The 12,439-nt window shown below is 36.6% G+C and overlaps 1 protein-coding gene across 2 annotated transcripts in view; it reads right to left on the reverse strand.

Moving 5' to 3' along the window:
• Positions 1-1,583: 1,583 nt before the first annotated feature.
• Positions 1,584-12,439, reverse strand: part of lrp2b (low density lipoprotein receptor-related protein 2b) — a 105,373-nt gene continuing 94,517 nt past the window's right edge. For both annotated transcript variants that reach the window (XM_052570463.1, XM_052570462.1), the window contains exons 67-79: positions 12,264-12,429; positions 11,971-12,099; positions 11,507-11,727; positions 10,871-11,053; positions 10,509-10,628; positions 9,348-9,435; positions 9,166-9,230; positions 8,896-9,043; positions 8,682-8,751; positions 6,370-6,498; positions 4,772-4,885; positions 3,174-3,239; positions 1,584-2,003 (exon numbers count right to left, since the gene is read on the reverse strand). In XM_052570463.1, coding sequence (XP_052426423.1) covers positions 1,962-2,003; positions 3,174-3,239; positions 4,772-4,885; positions 6,370-6,498; positions 8,682-8,751; positions 8,896-9,043; positions 9,166-9,230; positions 9,348-9,435; positions 10,509-10,628; positions 10,871-11,053; positions 11,507-11,727; positions 11,971-12,099; positions 12,264-12,429 — 1,541 coding nt within the window. In that variant the 3' untranslated portion in view covers positions 1,584-1,961. The remainder of the gene's footprint in view (positions 2,004-3,173; positions 3,240-4,771; positions 4,886-6,369; positions 6,499-8,681; positions 8,752-8,895; positions 9,044-9,165; positions 9,231-9,347; positions 9,436-10,508; positions 10,629-10,870; positions 11,054-11,506; positions 11,728-11,970; positions 12,100-12,263; positions 12,430-12,439) is intronic.

Genomic DNA, 12,439 nt, shown 5'->3' on the forward strand with positions numbered 1-12,439 from the left:
AATAATGTATCTTTTTAATTGTGAGTGTAGTTGCATCTGATCAAAGGTGCATTTTTATTCATTAGCTTGGGTCAAACTAATTTTACTTTGTTGGATCAGCAGCTATGCTAATGATGTCTGTATTTTGTTTCTATGTTTCGCCACGGGATGTAACTAGGATTTACACAAGCTCCAGTCTGGATCCAGAACACCTGAGAAGAGATGATGCTGACCCTCAGAGGACCTCAGATGATGCTAACCCTGAATCAACAAACAGAACTAACAATTATTGCTAAATGTGTGACTGAATCATATAATAACTTAATTAATAATATTGATAGTTCATCGTCTAGCTGACTACGTCTTGTATTATTATTATTATTTTTATTTTTTCTAAAATCCTGTCAAATGTGCACAAACTACTAGCTACTACTAAATATTGTAGAAACATAATTTTCTGTAAAGTTGCTTTGTAACGATTTGTTTTGTAAAAAGCGCTATACTAATAAACTTGAATTGAATTGAATAATAGGTAAACTTGACCACACACACACACACAGTCATGACAAAACACAAAATAGGTGCAAGGGAATACTTTGAAAGGGCTCAAAACAGTCTCAAAGCAGAAGCTAGGGAGGAACAAAACAGGATACACACAAAGTACAACATTTAAATCACTATTTATTTATTTTTTTGTTCACCTAATTCAGCAATGCTCTTTGAATGCATTTACTGTGACAAAATAAAGGGAATCTGAGAGATACTAAGGTACACCCAGCATCCTTCTACCTCATTCCAGCAGACGTGCTTCCCAGAGTTTCCCTGAAACTGTCCGTCAGGGAATGTGGCCAGTGAAAAATGCATCACTGGATGCTGATATCCTTTTAAGTGCTGAATCCTCCCCACTGCTGTTCACTCTGCAGAGCAGATTATACACCCAGCATGCAAAAGGAAGAACGCCCCCGTATGTCTTACCTTTCACCGCCCGTGCTTGCGTGAGCTGTGAGGTTGTTTCCGGTTTCATGGAAAGAACCTCTATATCTCTGTGGCGATGCCTTCTACACTGGCCCCCCTCGTTCTCTCTCACGTACAATCTTCAGTCCACCCTTCTTCAGTCTATCGCTCTCTATCACCATCCACATAATAAAATATGTTTGTAGTACACCTGGGTATAAAACTAGGACAGCAACAAAATTGGACACTGGCATGTTATTTCTGACAAGCGAGTCAATAGGGTCATTTGAGATCGAAGGTTGTAATATTATACTCATGTGAATCTTGGTCATAACTGTCTTGCCCCAAAGTTAAATTTAAGTTGACCAAAAGTGACTTTTATACAAAAAAAGAGCACCACAGATTTTTTCAACATTGATAATAATGAGAAATGTTTCTTGAGCTCCAAATCAGCATATTAGAATAATTTCTAAAGGATCATTGACACTTTAAACTGTAGTAATGTTTTGCCAAATGACGTTTTAAATTGCATACGTTTTTTTGCTGTATTTTTAATGTACCCTGATATGCATTTATATACATCTTACCAACTTTTAAATGATTGTGTAAATTGATGAAATAAAAAATCCTCACAGAATTCACCAAAAACATTTTTTTCAAAACATTATTGTACTTTATTATTATGATATCAAATGAGACCAATTGGGGTTAATCATACACACACTAAAAAATAAACAAAAACATTCAAAGAGTGAATATGTAAATTAAAATATACCATATATAATCATATATAGTCATTTTAGTGCAAATTTCTACCCATAAAATTTTAATAAAAAGAACAATCAACAAAATTATTCACAAATAATGGCATGCGTATTGCCCAAAACTGTGTAGTAATTCCCAGTAAATAGAAACCTAAATCACATGCGAGTAGATGGATGGTATACTGCAGCCATAATTTACCAGCCATACATCTTAGCTGCTGAAGTGATTGAGAGCCGATTATGTAAAATGCTCTCAAATTCTCTTTAGATTGTAGATTCTCCCTTGCTGTGTGATTGTGGTGCATCCTGCCAAGACACAAAAAAATGTATATCAAGTCTCTCTCCTCAATTTTAGACAATTTTGGACACCATCTCAAATTAAGAAGAGGTAACACAGAGGTAGCAGAGGATCTATGTCACTGCCACTGATCTGTGGTCACAGCCATATTTCAAGGGGGCCTAACCATTCATTAGTCTATTTCAAATGAAGTATTTTCATTTAATTTTGAGATACTCCATTACAGTTAATGCCTCACATGCTAAAAAGTGTGATATATTGACTTTTAAATAACACAGAATACCATGAGAATGCTTTGATAGCTGTTAAAACATAGAATCCAAAAGCATCATATTCATAGTACATAACCATAGCAAATGACAATAATAAATTAATTAATGTTTGTAGTAATTAAGAAATTCATAAATTATGGATTTGCTTTTTATACCATATACAAAATATAGAATACTATATTATAATTTTATATATAAATAAAATTCTGTCACATTTTATACATATATATATATATTTGTATTATTCCTGTGAAGGCAAAGCTGAATTTTCAGCAGCCATTAATTCTATCTTCAGTTCCATTAATATAATAATTTGGTGATCAGTTATGATCAATTATTATTAGTTTTACCAATTGCTGTTACCAATGTGCAAAACAGTGTATCTGTTTTAACTACAGCCTTGGAGACTTTTATAAAAAAAAAATAAAAAAAAAAATATTCACCCTTAGTGTATACTTGTAAATTATAATTGAAATAATTTCAGATCATCAGATATGTCCCTTTTGTCTATAATCATGCTCTTCTCTGCAAACATCAGTTTCATTTATGTCTAAATAAAGGATGCCTCTATGAAATCACTTTCAAGGAGACTTTCAAGGTCTTGCATTTCTTTTATTTGCCTTCTTCAGCAGAGAGGGAAATTCCCCAGAGGCCTTGACATGCCTTCATGAGCTGTTAAATGAGCCCCTCCTTTACGGCACACTGTTATAGCTTTCATTGTATTACAGCATTCATCTTACTCCTTTCAGCAGAATAAGGAGAGAGGGGATGTCAAAAAGACTAACTATGTGCTTACATCAGTGAGCCAGAACTATATTATTATTCGGAAACATTCTTCCCTTGTACTTCAAAATCAAACCAATTCATGGTATTTGCCCAAACCCATACACAGTCCCTTTTTCTCACCATATATAAGGGATTGTCGAACATAGCATGCATATCCACCCCGTTCTGTAGCTGTGAAGTATCAGCCTGTGTAAAAAAAGTAAAAATAAATTAAGACACAACCAAATTACACGCTCAGAACCAGTGTTTGGAATAACACCGTTTAAAAGAACGGCATTAGGTAACAAAGTAGGGTAATTAACTAATTACTTTTCCCGTTGTTACAACGCCGTCAACATTACTGGACGTTATATGCGGTGCGTTACTATGCATTGATTTAATAAACTATTTAATCCGAACGCACCCCTGGCTCACACAGCTAGTGAGGAGGTGGGTTAATTGATAACAAGATAAGCGATTATGATTGGCTAAGGCAGAGTCATGTGTTTCATGGTAGCCAATCAGAGCCAGTGTTTTTACACACACGCCGGCACACGTACCCGCGGCGCCAAACACACACACACACGCGCGCGCAACAGCTAAACAGAGATTCACAGCAGCAGCAGAGATGGCGAGTGAGGAGCAATCCGGTGAAAAGTTGGCATTTTCAAGGTGGAGATATAAGCACTACTTCAAATTCATTGTGGTCAAAGGCAAGAACGTGCATGTAATGTGTAGCCTACATGTAATGTGTGACACACGCATATACAAAGCTAGTGGCCAAAAACACTTTTCTTACAAAGATGATACTTGAAGTGCAGGATATAACTCTTGCTGTCTGTTGACGTGCAATAAATATCGAAAATTATTTACGAACACCTATCTGTTCTACTCATTTCAACTGATTTGTGAAAACTGCTAAAATAAATAAAATTAAAAAAAAAATATTTGACATACAGCAATTTTTATTTTTTTTACAGTAACAAAAATAGTTACTTTCCCTGGTAACGAGTTACTTTTATTATAGCGTAATTATGTTACTATTTTACTATTATCGCTTCCTTCCATCCACAGAGTCAATCTGAAAACACTATTGCCGCTGCTTACTATAATGGCTGGCGTGCCGTATGGTTGTAAGCCCAAGTAGACGAGAACGCACATGACGTCACATTTTGTGAATTTTCGCCCCATTCGGGGCTGACTCCTCCACACACAATTGAGCCTACAGGCTGACAGAGGCAACCGTGGTGGATAGTCGAGGTGTCATTCTTTTTTTTACATCATGGTTATACATGTACAAATGAAAACTCTATCTTAAAGATTTTTTTTTTTTAAGTAAAAATCTCCCCATAGCTCCTTTAAATGTAAATATAAGCATAAATCGGTTGGATCTTCAAAATGTTGTTACCTGGACTAAAGTGGAAGATTTTAAAATCTCTTTCACCATTAAAACAGCACCACAAATAGCAGTTCACTAAGAGTGTGTTACAGAGGGTAAAAGTTCATTGTAGTGTTTTCAATATCACCTTTTAATACTAAAAAAAATGCGCATTGGCTGGTGTGGTAGGGTATACTATATCTAAAGGAATGAGCTAATGGTTAATTATTGCTTGCCGTCCATCTTTTACTGAATGGTTGCTGGATTCTCAAAGTCTGACCCAGTTACACAGCCAATCAAAGCAAGATAATTTCCAGGACAAATAAAGCTGCATCATGTGGTTACTGTCCCTTTGGCTAACCTTGTCAGGCTCAGTGTTCAATGGTGTGGCATCTGCATTGACAGGGGTTGGACCATCATTTGGCTGGGTCAGAAAGCTCAACTCAGCAGCATACATTGGGTTTTCAACACTCTCCTGAAAGAGAAAGTAAGAGAGAGAGAGAGAGAGAGCGAGAGAGAGAGAGAGAATAAAACAATGAGATTTCATTCAATATTTAAGGGGCACTTCAGCCAAAAGTCTGTGTGAAAAGAGAATTGTTCACCAAAAATATCCAGTCTAGCAACAAAAATGGACAAATATTTGACATTAAAGGCGGGGTGAAATGCTATTTCATGCATACTGAGTTTTTTACACTGTTAAAGAGTTGGATTCCCATGCTAAACATGGACGAAGTTTCAAAAATTAAGTTGTACGTTTGAAGGAGTATTTTTGTTCCAAAAATACCTCTTCCGGTTTGTCACAAGATTCATAAAAGTTTTTTTCGAGTATGGGTCTGTGTGACGTTAGATGGAGCGGAATTTCCTTATATGGGTCCTAAGGGCACTTCTCCCGGAAGAGCGCGCGCTCCCGTATAGCAGAGCACTGAGAACAGAGACATTCACTGATCAAAGCGAGAGACCGAATTGTCACAAAAGAAGTGTTTTTGGTTGCCAGGCAGGGGCGTCGCACCCGTGGAGGATGTGGGTGTTTTAACACCCACACTTTTCACGGTGAGAGGGTTCAACACCCGCACGTTTTCTGCAGTTTTTCCACAATTTTGCACAAATGCCTTACTAAAGTCGCTGCTCCGTTTCTCTTTTTTTCTCCCCTTTTCTGATTTTTTTGTTTTGTTTTTTAAATGTATGATAATTTTTTTCCCAGCCAAACGCTGCAAGCCGGAAATCCGGCACAGTGCCGGAGAACTTTAAGCCCTGTATTTTGTACCCCTCTGTCACTGTATTCATCGTTTTTATTGTTTATAAACAAACCACATCCATCCCCCACACTTTTGAAAAGCTTGCTACGCCCCTGTTGCCAGGGCATGACAACCCTGCACAGATTACCAAAAAAAAAAAAAAAAACAGCATTAAGGGACCAGTGGATGGAGTTTATTTTTACAGAGCATCAACGGAGTTGTGCAAGTATAAATACATAAAGTGGAACTTAGTCATTTTCCAAAACTGCTAAGCAAATATATACAGTTTCAATACATACCACATACCAGACGTTGTTGCTGATGCTGCTCTTGTTAAATTTCAGCCTCTGGATCTGATTCTGGATAATAATTATAAGCTGAATCTGACTGTTAGCCATTGTTTGTTTTGGATGATGTTTTTTTCCTCACGGTAATGTCACAGCTTCCAGACGCTCTCAACGCAAAAGCCTACTCGCGCTCCTGATTCTTTAGCTCCGCCCACACATCACTCCTCCAGGCGCTCATGTTTTTCTGGGAAAAATCGGTACAGACTATCTTTCTCTTATAAATATAATAAAACTAAAGACTTTTTGGAGTTATGAAGGATGCAGTACTACTCTATAGGTACTCAAGATTAACTGGATATTGAGTGAAAACGAGCATTTCACCCCCCCTTTAATTCAAACAACATGCAGTAAAGTGTTTCTGCCAGTAGAGGTCATACATTGGCAGGCCCATTCATGACAGTGGCTACAGCAGTAGGTGCAGCAGAAGATCCCTGGGAATCCTCACTGTATGCTGGGTTCTCGAAACTCCCTCCTTTTCCCTCCACTTCTTCTGATGTGCTGGATTCCTGATATTGACCAAATGGTAATAGATATTAACATGGCAAACAAACCTCTAACTGACATTAAAGGGATCGTTCACCCAAAAATGAAAATTATGTCATTAATGACCCTCATGTCGTTCCAAACCCGTAAGACATCCATTCATCTTCGGAACACAGCTTAAGATATTTTAGATTTAGTCTGAGAGCTTTCTGTCCCTACATTTGAAACAGTGTGTATGGTATACTGTCCATGGTAAGAAATGTAATAAAAACATCTTCAAAGTAGTCCATGTGACATCAGAGGGTCAGTTAGAATTTTTTTTAAGTTCAAAACACTGCAGTTTAGTGATATCCGGTTTGCGAACGAATCACTCAATGTAAGCGGATCTTGAACCAGTTCACCAAACCGAACTGAATTGTTTGAAACGGTTCGCGTCTCCAATAATCATTAATCCACAAATTACTTAAGCTGTTAACTTTTTTAATGTGGCTGACACTCCCTCTGAATTAAAACGAACCAATATCTTGGAGTAATTCATGTACTCAAACAGTACACTGACTGAACTGCTGTGAAGAGAGAACTGAAGATGAACATGGTGCCGAGCCAGATAATGAACAAAAGATTGACTCATTCTCGAGTCAAAGAACCATTTCTGTCAGACGAGTCTGATTCGAGAACCGAGGAGCTGATGATAACTGCGCATGTGTGATTCAGTGTGAAGCACACTGACACACAGCGCGTCTGAACCGAACTGATTCTTTTGGTGATTGATTCTGAACTGATTGTTTGCTAATGTTATGAGCGCGGGTAAACCGAAGGCTTGAATCAAGGGCAATCATTGCCAATGACGTCAATACTTTGAGCGCAAAAGAACTGGTGAACAGTTTTCTTCAACCAGTTTATTGAATCGAACTGTCCCGAAGAACCGGTTCGCGGAAAAGAACCAAACTTCTCATCACTTCTGGTGATCTGAAAACCGATGCAACCGGTTCATGACTCGAGAATGAGTCAATCTTTTATTTGTTATCTGGCTCGGCTCGGCTCTTCACAGCAGTTCAATCAGTGTACTGTTTGAGTACATGAATTACTCCAGGTTATTGTTTTTTTTAATCAGAGGGAGTGTTCAGCCACATTAAACAAGTTAACAGCTTAAGTCATTTGCGGATTAATGCGTATTGGAGACGCGAACCGTTTAAAATGATTCAGTTCGATTTGGTGAACTGGTTAAAAAAGATCCGGTTACATCGAATGATAAGTTCGCGAACCGGATATGACAAACTGCTTTGTTTTGAACGGTCTTACAACAGACACTGAAGAGAAGACAATGCTGAATAAAGTTGTAGTTTTTGCTATTTTTGGACCAAAATGTATTTTCGATTCTTCAAAAAATTCTAACTGACCCTCTGATGTCACATGGACTACTTTGATGATGTTTTTCTTACCTTTCTGGACATGGACAGTATACTGTACACACAGCTTCAATGGAGGGACTGTAAGCTCTCGGACTAAATCTAAAATATCTTAAACTGTGTTCCGAAGATAAATGGAAGTCTTACTGGTTTGGAAGGACATGAGGGTGAGTCATTAATGACATAATTTTAATTTTTGGGTGAACTATCCCTTTAAAGAATGATGTGTTTTCATGTTACTGAGTTGAAACTTGCCTGCACTCAGCAGCACTACTTTGATGCTTAAAAAAATTCTAACTGTCTGATGTCACATGGACTACTTTGAAGATTGAAGATTTCTAACCATGGACAGTATACCGTACACACACTTTCATAGGAGGGACAGAAAGCTCTCGGAATAAATCTAAAATATCTTAAACTGTGTTCCGAAGATGAACGGAGGTTTTGCGGGATTGGAAAGACATGAGGGTGAGTAATTAATGACATAATTTTCATTTTTGGGTGAACTATCCCTTTAACTTTATTTTATATATATATATGTGTGTGTGTGTGTGTGTGTGTGTGTGTGTGTGTTATTAGTGTTTTCTCTTGGTAAATATTGTTGTGGAAACTGATTCTTTTTTAGCATTCTTTGATGAATAGGAATTTCAAAATGATAGATTTTTTTTAATAGATTATTTTTATTTATTTTTTTTACATTATAAACGTCTTTAATGTCACTTTTGATCAACTGAATGCATTCTACCTGAATATTATTATTATTATTATTGGTTTTAAAATACATGGTGAGAACAAACCTCTTTGGGAATGTTGCTGCTGTCATTCGCCGATTCAGATGGGATGTTAAAACATTCAGAGTTACCACCCCTAATTATTGAAGTAAAACCAAACCAAAGGTTTATTTTGTTATATACTGTAACTGTATATAATATCTGCACAATATCTACATTCATTATATTCACTTTTTTTCTAATATTCACCAATATTTATTATACACTTTTTCATTCTCACCAGAAGCTGGGCCTACTGAAGTTAGATACACTAATAGGCAGATTAATGCTATGCAGAGTGTTCATAATTTTCTCCTTCTTTTTTGCAGAATATATAAGGCAAACCAGGAAAAGAGCCACAAACGTTGTAACTCCAAGGGCAATAGCAACTATGAATGGACAGAAAGAAAAACAGGATATGGGTCATGTCATCTTGTTTTTTAGACAACAGCTTAAAAAGTTGCTACATGATATCTTATTTGCTGATATCATATACTGACATAAATTTTACCTGAGGTTGTGACTACACCATAAACACTGGTCTCGCAGAAATCTCCGTTCCATTCGGGGGGGCAACTACAAGGTGGGGATGAACAGTTAGCATTACTACATCCATAAGCTTATCCATCCTCGCTTTTTAAACATTTTTTTTTCTGATGTAACATGCATGTCAATATCAGACCACAAGCTTACATGCAAAGTGCCTTATTGTCATCAAAATAACAGGTTCCACCGTTCCTGCACTGGCATGGAGGTGGCATAGTGGGTTCAGGCTCAAACCCTATCAAAACAAACATCACAAAAACAATTGGATGGGAGCAGCTGCTGTATTTAGAGCTGAACAGTAAAATGTGCCACACAGTCTTAGTATAAGTACTTATATATTTTATTATTACTGGAACCCGGAGATTAGGGATGGGTACCGAGAACCAGTATTTTTTTGGACCGGTACGTAATTGGGTCGATACTGGACAGGAGTACAGATAAGCTTCAGGACAAATAAAACTATTATTAATACTTGCATTTTTTTATCTCTGTATACTTCAATGTTAACGACAAACACATGCTTATACAGAGCACGTCCACCCGAAACGTCCATACACTAAAATGCCAGGCTAGCAGCACCTGATTATTTAGTTATATTAGTTATTGTCTGATTGTGCTAATACTGTCAAAAACACGAGGTGTACATATAAACACAGTTAATTATGTATGACGTGAAAGTAAACAGGTAATAGAGAAATGGGTGTGTGCATCTCTTAAAGGGACAGTACTAAACATACTGCAGCTTGTTATTAAAGGGATAGTTTACCCTAAAAATGTAATTCTGTCATTATTTACTCAGTCATATTGTACCAAACATGTAGTAATTTGTATTTATTCATATGCTGAACACAAAATAATATTTTTTGAAGAATGTAGGGAAGCGAACAGTCATTGGGGACCAGGAAATGTTTAGTTTCCCACATTCTTCAAAATAACTTATATTCAACAGAAGAAGAAACGCATTCAGGTTTAAAATAACTTGAGAGTGAGTAATTGATGACACAATTTTCATTTTGGTTGAACTATTCCTTTAATGTTAATAAAATAAAACACACACACAAAACTCACTGTTCTTGACTGAAGAACATTAATACAGTTGCTAAAGTTCAGCAGTTATAAATTAACTTGAAATTTAAAAAAATATATATTTTTGCACCAAATAGTATCGGTTTCGATAAAAAAAATAAAAGATACCCATCCCTACCGGAGATTGATGTCAACAGTTTTGGTTGCAAAAGCTAAAATTAATTGGTTTATGGTCATATCGTTAAGATGACTATAAAGACAGATAAGGAGTATAAAAGGCACCTGTGTCACATTCAGTACTGCTGCCAGGGAAGAAGCTGGTGCCCTCTGGGCAGGCGCAGGTGTAGCCTCCTGGCCTCAGCAGACACAGGTGAGTGCATGTGCCTTTACAAGGGTTCTTTACTGTGGGGCAGAGACAGCTCAACCCACTATATATCTACAAAATAACTTTATATGACTACCAACAAAATCCTAACTACCATCATTACATTTTATATCACTTTAAGTGTCTACCAACAAAACCCTAACTACCATCACAACATTTTTTTTAAATATCAGCACAATAATAAAAGTTAGCTTAAGTTTAAACACAGACTGGATTTATAGGTCCTCATGCTAATCTCGCTTTTATTGTGGTTACTCACAGGCTATAGAGGTGTATTTCTGCTGCTGATAGACATTGATCTGGGTAAGCCAAGGTCCTGCTATTAGGAGTCTGGTTTTGGTGCCTTTCCCAAACTTGTCCTGCCTGAACACTTCACCCTTCTCCTGCGTGCTCCAATACACATGGTCCTCAAATACATTCACACTGAAAGGGTTTCTTACATCTGACAGGGAAAAAATGTGGTAAAAGATATTAATGTTTAGTTTTATTTTAAAAGAATATACTTTTTTTTTGCATGTTAATTACAATTAAAATGAGTTATAGTTTAAATTGATATTAAATGTGAATAGCTGAATTTTGATTGTTTTTTTTTTTACTTGCTCAAGTACAACTTAAGTATCATTACATGTACTTTCAAAATTACTTCTGTTGCCTTTATGTGGTTCGAAGTATAGGACTGAATACATTTTAAATATATGTTTAATTGTAATACTGAATAACACTACAGTTAAAATTATAAACATACTTAAAAAAAGTACTTCACACATGCTTTAGTATATTAGGCAATATATCACGATAAGTGCTTTTCTCTAAAGCACGACAAGATTATAAAAAAAAAAACAGTTTTAACTGTAATTTCATGTAAAACTTTAAATTGAGTCAGTTGAACTTTTACCTATGAAAACTGATATTTGTCTGCTCTGTCCATCTGGCAGTATGGACTCAATGCGACTCTCCTTTGCATCTGACCAATAGACCCGGTCGCTGTTTGTGAAGTCGATGAACAGGCCTGTAGGCCAACCCAAAGCACTGTCCACCAGAACCCTTCTCTCCTGACCATCCAACCAGGAACATTCAATACGTGGCGTGTGGCCATTGTCTATCCAGTAGAGCATGCTGCATCACAACATGACAAACAAGATTCAAACATTGACATTTAAATGTAGGTGAGTTTGAAGGAGAAGCTTTCTTAGTGCTTTTTTCCAATTTTCTTTATTTTCCCTTATGTGCTCCAGAAATAAAATAACAGAATGTAGATTTGTATTGACATGAGGATACAGAAATGTTACCAAAATAGTTTTATTTTGGTGTAAACTATCCCTTTAAATACACCACAGCCAAATAGGATATAAATCTCACCCTAAATGAGGGTTTACAGCAACAGAATTAGGTTCTTGCAGGTCAGTCTTAATCAGATGTTTCCTGTAACGCCCATCCAAAAAGGCCACCTCCAGACGTTTGAGCTGTGCATCAGTCCAGTACAAATTCCTGCATAGTATATTAAAGGCTCATGAGCTGTTACAGGCTGGTTAATTATCTGCTTTTGCCAAAACTGTTATTATTATTATTATTATTATTATTATTATTATTATTAATAATAATAAATCATTCAGCTTCAGTGCAGGGTTTAAATATTGAATATATTTTTTTACCTGCCAATCCAGTCCACTGCAATCCCATAAGGCTTGGTGATGTACTTAATATCCAGCTTGACAGCAACAGCAATGTTATTATTATGATCATCCACAGCTGGCAGATAAGCTCTTTTAATAGCACCAGGCAATGCACCATGTCCTTCTATTGTAAAATACACCATACCTGAAATGGA

The sequence above is a fragment of the Carassius gibelio genome, chromosome B12, assembly GCF_023724105.1.
Source record: "Carassius gibelio isolate Cgi1373 ecotype wild population from Czech Republic chromosome B12, carGib1.2-hapl.c, whole genome shotgun sequence".
Taxonomy (NCBI): domain Eukaryota; kingdom Metazoa; phylum Chordata; class Actinopteri; order Cypriniformes; family Cyprinidae; genus Carassius; species Carassius gibelio.